General features: G+C 53.7%; 1 protein-coding gene across 1 annotated transcript in view; it reads right to left on the bottom strand.

The window, feature by feature from the left end:
- Positions 1 to 109: 109 nt before the first annotated feature.
- GPI (glucose-6-phosphate isomerase) overlaps positions 110 to 8,207 on the bottom strand; it is a 28,907-nt gene continuing 20,809 nt past the window's right edge. Inside the window, exons 10-18 of the mRNA XM_084770825.1 lie at positions 6,649 to 6,709; positions 6,297 to 6,340; positions 6,033 to 6,185; positions 4,143 to 4,272; positions 3,907 to 3,983; positions 2,006 to 2,134; positions 807 to 882; positions 624 to 690; positions 110 to 531 (exon numbers count right to left, since the gene is read on the bottom strand). Coding sequence (XP_084626951.1) covers positions 396 to 531; positions 624 to 690; positions 807 to 882; positions 2,006 to 2,134; positions 3,907 to 3,983; positions 4,143 to 4,272; positions 6,033 to 6,185; positions 6,297 to 6,340; positions 6,649 to 6,709 — 873 coding nt within the window. The 3' untranslated portion in view covers positions 110 to 395. The remainder of the gene's footprint in view (positions 532 to 623; positions 691 to 806; positions 883 to 2,005; positions 2,135 to 3,906; positions 3,984 to 4,142; positions 4,273 to 6,032; positions 6,186 to 6,296; positions 6,341 to 6,648; positions 6,710 to 8,207) is intronic.

The following is an 8,207-nucleotide window of genomic DNA, read 5'->3' as shown; positions in this document are numbered from 1 at the left end:
CCCACTTCTTAAAGAACTGATCCTCCACTCTGGACCTGCCCACCGCTAAGTCACGAGCCAACCCGGGCCTAAGCAGCGACGCCCACACATGACAGGAAACTCAAGAGGCTGAGCCCGTGCCTCCTCTACGGCATCTTTATTCTAGCTGGGATGTGAATACGGGTCAGAACGGAGAGATGATGCATCAAAGCACTGCAGCCTGCTTCAACCAGGGAGGACGCACACAGAGCGGGCGGGCGGACGGCAAGTCCAGACCGGCTTCTCCCAGAAGCCTTGTGGTCCAAGCCCACTGCGTGGTGGTGTGGTTGCGCACTGGGCAGGGAGGGGCGGGGCCATGCAGTGCGTTCGGTGAGGAGGGACAAGACGGACCAGTCAATGGGGGCGGTTGACTGAACTTATTCCACTTTGGTGTCCCGCTGCTGCTTGATGAAGCTGATCAGTCCGTTCGTGGAGGAATCGTGGGACGTCACGGCCGAGCTGCCTTCCAGCTCCGGCTCGATCTTCTTGGCCAGCTGCTTCCCCAGCTCCACTCTGCCGGGGAGGGGTGGGACAGGAGGGTGAGCCATGGCCCAGAGCCCACTGGAAGGCACAACAGGCCCCCCTCCCTTCCCTCGGCAACTCACCCCCACTGGTCGAAGCTGTTGATGTCCCAGATGATGCCCTGGACGAAGATCTTGTGCTCGTACATGGCTGCAGAGAAAGCAGAAGCGGACGGCGCCGCCCGCCGCCAGTTAGGGCTTTTCTGCCTTTCTTTGTCCCAGGCCAACTGATCCCAAGCCAGCCGGTCCCTCCCTGCCCCCACTCACCGATCAAGGCCCCCAGAATGAATGGTGTGAGCTTGGTGAACACGATTGAGTTGGTTGGACGATTCCCTTCGAAGACCTGCAGAGAACATCAACTGTCTAAAGTGATAACGAGGCAGAGAGACTTCGGGGCGCTCAGCACTAAATGGGGCGTCTAGACGCATCCCTCCCCCTCAAGGCTCAGGGGTCTCTCCAGAAGAAGAGCTGGAAGGTGTCTAAGAGCCAAAGTGGCGATGAGTTGAAAGAAACGGTGTCTTCTAGACACAGTAGGGTTGATGCACTCATAGCGGCTGGGACAACACGCAGAAGTCCAAACCAGACAGAAGTCCCATCACAGGAGCAAAAGGAGACACAAAGCCCCTGCTCTACCCAAGAAGCTACCTATGAATAACAGCTCCTAGGAGAGGCAAAGTTAGTTTTCTTCAACCGAGCAACACTACATCTATCAACCACCTTTCAGGACAGGATGCATACCAAGAAATAGTTGATCAACACAAAACAGACTGCATGGTTTTTGTTGTTGTCGTTCATTCATTAGCTTTTTGTTGTTGCGGTTTAATTTATTATTTATTTTTAGAAAAAGACTATAAAGTTGAGTGGGTAGGTAGATCTGGAAGAGGTTGGAGGAAGAGAAAGAATATTGCCAAAATATATTGCCGAGGGCAGTGGGGGTGGGGGGAGGGAGGGGATCTTCTAAATAATTCTGGTCCTCAAATGTGTGTGGGATTTTCTTCCCCCGAGACAGGGTTTCTCTGGGTAGCCTTGGCTATCCTGGACTCGTTTTGTAGTCCAGGCTGGCCTCGAACTCAGTGATCCGCCTGCCTCTGCCTCCCGAGTGCTGGGATTAAAGGCGTGCGCCACCACGCCCGGCTTGGTTTGGTTTTTCAAGACAGAGTTTCTCTGTGTAGCCCAGGCTGTACTTAATTTCCTCTGTAGACCAGGCTGGCTTCAAAGTCACAGAGATCTGCTTGCCTCTGCCTCCCTGTGTGCTTGGATTACAGGCGGGTGCCACCCCATCCAGCTGGTCCCCCAGCTTTTGAAGAGCAGTCTGTCCCAGAGACTGAGACATTTTAAGTCTAGGGGGTCAGACCCTCCCACTGTGTAGGACAGCCAAGTCATACCATGAGCCCTTACCCTGAATCCCCACCCACCCCGCCCCCACTGTCATCCCCCTAAAGCAGGAGTTCACAAGCAAGGCTGACCTTGTGTGGCAACAGTTTCTCCACGTCCTCCGGGCTCTTGCCGGCAGCCTGGAGTTCCTTCTTTGCCTCTTCCGGCAACTTTCCTCTCATCAGGGCCTCAGTCTGGGCCAAGAAGTTGGCCAGGAGGATCTGACAAGAAAGACATACAGTTACGGGAGCGAGCACCGCCAGGGACAGTCTGGCGCATCGCAGGTGGGGGTCAGTTCTAGCATGGTCCACTCACGGCACACTTCAGGGAGAAGGAAGGAGGGAACACCTGATGACAGGAAAGGGTAGGTGACAATGCTAACTGTTCATCTTTCTTTTAAGGGAGGTTTATTTGGGGATGGAACCCAAGTGTCCTCTGCTGAGCTACAACCTCATCCTTTCTTAAAAAGCTGAGTCAGCCTCTACCCAGACCTAGCCAATGGACAGGACTTTCTCCACAGCTGAAATGGAGAGCGGGGGCTGACTTTCACACGAACTCTGGTGCCCCATATTTGACCACGTCCCGGTGGCACTCAGAGGACGGATAGCAGGCTACCAAAAAGAGACTTGATACCCTATGAGCATATACAGGGGGAGGAAGTCCCCCCTCAGTCACAGTCATAGGGGAGGGGAGCAGGGGGAAAGTGGGAGGGAGGGAGGAATGGGAGGATGCAAGGGATGGGATAACAATTTAGATGTAATATGAATAAATTAATTAAAAAAAAAACTGAGTCAGGTATTTATTCAGTTACTCAGACTGCACTGAACTGGCAGATCCTCCTGTCGCCTAAATAGCTGTAATCACAGGTGTTTGCCTCTTCTCGAAGCTTCCCGACAGGATCTTCTGTACCTGCCAAGGCGGCATCCTGCTAATGACGGCCATTAACAACTTTTAAGAGGGAAAGGGCACTGACCCCCCCCCTTTCTGGCTGAATCAAGTCCACAGTGCTGCACCACACAGGTACAGCCTGGGGTGTGGCGGCACACACCTGCAATCCCTACACTCAGGAGGCTGAAGCAGGAGACTGCCAAGTTCAAGGCCAGCCTGGGTTGCACCGTGTGACCCAGCTGCAAAACAAAAGACAAGAAGACACTCAGCCGCCAGTAAGGAACCCGAATGTCGGTCCTCACAGGGAAGTAGACTCTGCCAGAAACCTGAGTGAACAGGTATTTTCCCCTACCCTAGGCTTTCTGTGTCCACGCGACATGGCTAAAGTCACCCCTGAGGTGAGGGTTTCGAATGAGACTGCCCAGATCCAATTCACCTGTGGGGGAGTGCCATGACTGTTCGTTGATGCAGAAGGGCCCCGCCCACTGTGGGCAGCACCATCCCTAGGCAGGTGATCCCAGACTATATAAGGAAACTAGGCAAGCATGAGTCTGGGAGCAAGCCAGCAAACAGCATTCCTCCATGGTCTCTGCCTCAAGCTCTTGTCCTGGCTTCCCCCAGTCATGGACTGTGACTGTTAGGCTGAAATAAACCTTCGCTCTTGCTTGGAGTCTTTGCTCACAGCAGCTGAGATGGAACTAATACAGGCTGACACCTTGAGTTTTAGCCCATGACTTTTCTGAGCTAGGAACCCAGCTGGGCTTCTAATGCTGGGCACTCAGAGGGCAGACTGTGTTTCTTTTTTTTCTTTTTTTGTTTTTGTTTTTTTTTCAAGACGGTTTATCTGTGTATCCCTGGCTGGCCTGGCCTCACTTTGTAGACCAGGCTGGCCTCGAACTCACAGCGATCTACCTGCCTCTGCCTCCCAAGTGCCGGGATTAAAGGTGTGCGCCACCACGCCCAGCCAGACCGTGTTTGAAGCCAGTAAAGTTGTGATCATCTGCTGTGACGGTGAGAGAAATTAATCTACCAGGCTGAGCAGCTGCAGGAGGGTAACGTCCCATGACCTCAAGAAGCAGAACAGTCCAGACAGGCTTTTTCTCACCTTGTGATGCAGACCCTTCCGTATGGGGTGCTGGGTCTGGACGGGGATGAGGAAATCACAGGGGATCATCTTGGTGCCTGTTAAGAGCCAAGGCACAGTCATCCATATAACCCCAGCCCACGAGAGCTACCCAGGCAGCATACAGGAAGGCACAGCCCTGAGAGGGGAGGTCCCTGCTGTCCCATCCTTACCCAGCCAGGCGCCACACCCACTTGCCCAGGACAGACGGGCCCTACCTTGGTGGATAAGCTGGTAGAACGCATGTTGGCCGTTGGTCCCTGGCTCCCCCCACACGATGGGGCCTGTCTGGTGGTCCACCCGGGCACCGGACTTGGTGATGTACTTCCCATTGGACTCCATGTCACCCTGGAATAAGGGACAGAAACTCAGACCTCTCCCTGCAGGAGTCACCTTTTACAAATGGCCCAGATCCTTCCGGGGGGGTGGGGTTGGGGGGGCACCTCAGCATCCTTCATGCGGGGAACCCTGTAAACGTGGGTCCTCAGGCCCCCAAGCTTTCTGGCTTAAGGCTCCCATGCCATAAGGACCACGAGCAAAAAAAGATGGATCTAGAGGCAAGAGGCAGATCTCTTTAAAAACAAAATTTGAGCCGGGCATGGTGGCTCATGCCTTTAATCCTAGCACTCGGGAGGCAGAGGCAGGCGGATTGCTGTGAGTTCAAGGCCAGCCTGGTCTACAAATTGAGTCCAGGACAGCCAAGACTACACAGAGAAACCCTGTCTCAAAAAAACTAAAATAAATAAATAAATAAATAAAATAAGAATAAAAATAAAATAAAAACAAATTTTGTTCTTCCCTTAGGAGGCCCGAGGTAAGCCAGGAAGACGGTCCACTGCTCTCTTGACCAAGAAAACCTCTCAAGACCATGCAAATTGAGAGGTCGAACCTTGTTCACCTTAAGAACAACCATGGGGGGCTGGAGAGATGGCTCAGCGGTTAAGAGCACTGTCTGCTCTTCCAAAGGTCCTAAGTTCAATTCCCAGCAACCACATGGTAGCTCTCAGCCATCTATAACGAGATCTGGTGCCCTCTTCTGGCGTGCAGGTGTACATGCAGGCAGAACACTGTATACATACATAATAAATAAATCTTAAAAAAAAACAACAACAACAACAACAACCATGGGGAGCCAGGCATGGTGGCGCACGCCTTTAATCCCAGCACTTGAGAGGCAGAGGCAGGCGGATCGCTGTGAGTTCGAGACCAGCCTGGTCTACAAAGCAAGTCCAGGACAGTCAAGGCTACACAGACAAACCCTGTCTCGAAGGAAAAATAAAAAAATAAAAAAGAACCATGGAACCATGGGGCCGGAGAAATGGCTCAGAGATTGGGAGCATTGACTGCTCTTCCGGAGGTCCTGAATTCAAGTCCCAGCAACCACATGGTGGCGCACAACCATCTATAATGTGATCTGGCGCCCTCTTCTGGCCAGCAGGGGTAACAAGCAAAAGACCACCGTGAGGATGACGGGGAGGGGTGGCTCAGTGGTTAAAGAGTGCGCCCTGCTCGTCCAGGACCCAATTTCAATTCCCGGCACCCACATCAGGTAGATCACAACCACCTGTAACTCCAGCGCCAAGGGATCCATCCCATCAACTGCTTCTGGCCTCAGTGGGCACCCTGAACACAGCAGTGGCACTCACTCACACAGACACATACAAATACACATTAAAAGAAAAGAGGAGAGGAGACCTGAGTGGGTAGGTGTGCCCAGACCAAACAAGAGGGCTGGACACAGGGTCAGGGCCCGAAAGGGTGCTAAGTTTTGTTGCACGTGCTTACAAATGCAGAAAGGTTTGGCTGCAAACTTTCCAGTCACCGAACAAAGTACCCAAGATGGGCCACAGGATAGGTCACAGGGGACCCTGCTCGCACCATCGCCCAGAACAGCAAGGGAAGGTGACAATGTGCCCACAACTGATCCAGGACAAGTCCGGCCAGTGCCGACATTCAGCCGACAACATGGATTGGACTAGGTCTTGGTCGCCAAGATGTGCCATGAACCCAGCCGCAGAGACAAGCCACGGCCGCACCCAAGGGCTAAGGGAGGCACTGGAACCGGCCACTAGACCCTCCCCGTCTGTGTACGGCCTGGCAGCTGGTACCTGCTGGAAATAGGCAGCAAAGCGGTGCATGTACTGGTCGTAGGGTAGCATGGCGTGGGTCTCGCACCCGAAGCAGTTGATGTACCAGACGCCCAGCAGAGCCAGCAGGACGGGGGCGTTCTTCTCCAGGGGCGTCTTCTGGAAGTGCTGGTCCTGAAAGAACAGGGTAAGAGAGCTGAGGCAGTTGGCAGGGAGAGAAGCGAGGGGAGGAGAGGAAGGAGCAGGGAAGGACCCACCCATGTCTCGGGCCACTTTAGCACTCACCATCCAGTGAGCCCCGGAGAGCAGCTGCTCAAAGTGGTCAAAACCTGTTGACACAAATCAGCATCAACCGGAAGCGGCCACTCGGGTGTTCTCCCGGGCAGGCTGCTTACAGTTTCTTCTGGAACCAAGAAAAGTTGGACCCAGGAGAAAGGGGGGCCCTGAAGACAGCCTCTCTCCTCAGAACTGGCCCTGAGCAGGAAATCAACCCTACGTTTCTTTCTCCGAGTACTAAAAGATACATTGTTTCTAGGCATGGGAGCCTGTGGGATAAGCAACTGACAAGAGACTCCTGGATACAATGGCTACTCCACGCCGCAATACTGCCCCCTGCAGGCGACTCGGAAACACTCACCCACATGCAGAGCGATGGACAGTCCAATGGCTGACCACAGCGAGTAGCGGCCACCTACCCACTAGAAGAGAAGGAAAAAGGCATTGAAGGCAGGCAGGCTCACCCTACCCGCCCCACCCCCACCCCACCTGCCATGCGGGTCCCTGGAAAGCCACGCTTCCACAGGCACAGCTTGGAGGGCTTGACCCCCAACCCAACTCTGTCCTGCAGCACACCAGGCTCCGTGACTCTCCAAGGTGGCGGCGAGGTATACACACGGGACCGATCAAAGCCTCAACACAACTAAAGATGTTAGCATGGCCGGCCTTTTCTTCCTGGCCGACCCAAGGCCTCAAACCTCTTGTCAGCTCTTGTCTCCTCAGCACTGGCAGACAGAGAGCCTATACCCGTGTCATTCTTAGCTTTCTCGGTGTTGACAGAGCCATACACTTGATTAGCCTGCCTCATCATGACCCGTGCCAGTCCCGGCCTCTCCAGTGCTGACAGAAGCGCTCTCCATCTGTGCTAAACGTGCTTCCTCAGATGTTGACATACACAGGCCCTCATACCTGTTCAAAATCCCATCTCTTCAGATGCTGGCAGGCCACGCCTTCATACCTGTGCACACATGCAGCAGACACGACTTAAGCGCCTCATGCCTGTGCCTACCTTATTGCCTCAGACACTGATGAATTTAGTGCCTCATACCTGTGCCACGCCTCATCTCCTCAGACACTGGTAGACCAAGCACTCATATCTCTGAGGAACTTACCTGTTGAAACCTTGAGACACCCAGGACCTGTATGCTCCCCCATTGACAGACCCAAAACCTCACATCTGTGCCTACCATGTTTCCTCAGTCACTGACAGACCAGAGCCTCGTACCTGTGCCTACCCTGTCTCCTCAGCCACTGACAGACCAGAGCCTCGTACCTGTACCTACCCTGTCTCCTCAGCCACTGACAGACCAGAGCCTCGTACCTGTACCTACCCTGTCTCCTCAGCCACTAGACCAGAGCCTCGTACCTGTACCTACCCTGTCTCCTCAGCCACTGACAGACCAGAGCCTCGTACCTGTACCTACCCTGTCTACTCAGCCACTGACAGTCCAGAGCCTTGTCATACCTGTACCTACCCTGTCTCCTCAGCCACTGACAGACCAGAGCCTCGGACCTGTACCTACCCTGTGGATAGATCTGGAAAGATACAAGTTTAGGGAATAGATTTTCTACAGCGACCACCTCACAGGCCTCCTTAGGAGTGACATGGGCTCTCAGATCTTGCCTAATGGACTGTGTTCGAACTGCCATTGGGTAGTCAGCAGCTCTCAGACTGGTAAGCATGACCTAAGCCTCTAAACCCTCATATGGTACCATTTGTATCCCTAGGGCAACTCGAAGACTATACACCCATGAGGCGACTGGCTACACATCCCCCAGGTCCCCGCAACAGCCTAAGTTTGGCCTGACTGAGGACAGGTAGAGGCTTGGGGCACTCCATCTCCTGTCTCTGACCTCCAGGCTGACCCAGACACACATACTGCTGTAACTGGTTGTTCTGTCTTCTTTCCTTCCTTTCTT

This window comes from Acomys minous, assembly GCF_964271855.1.
Source record: "Acomys minous genome assembly, chromosome: 20".
In the NCBI taxonomy this organism is placed as follows: domain Eukaryota; kingdom Metazoa; phylum Chordata; class Mammalia; order Rodentia; family Muridae; genus Acomys; species Acomys minous.
This window is presented reverse-complemented; position numbering and strand designations above follow the sequence as displayed.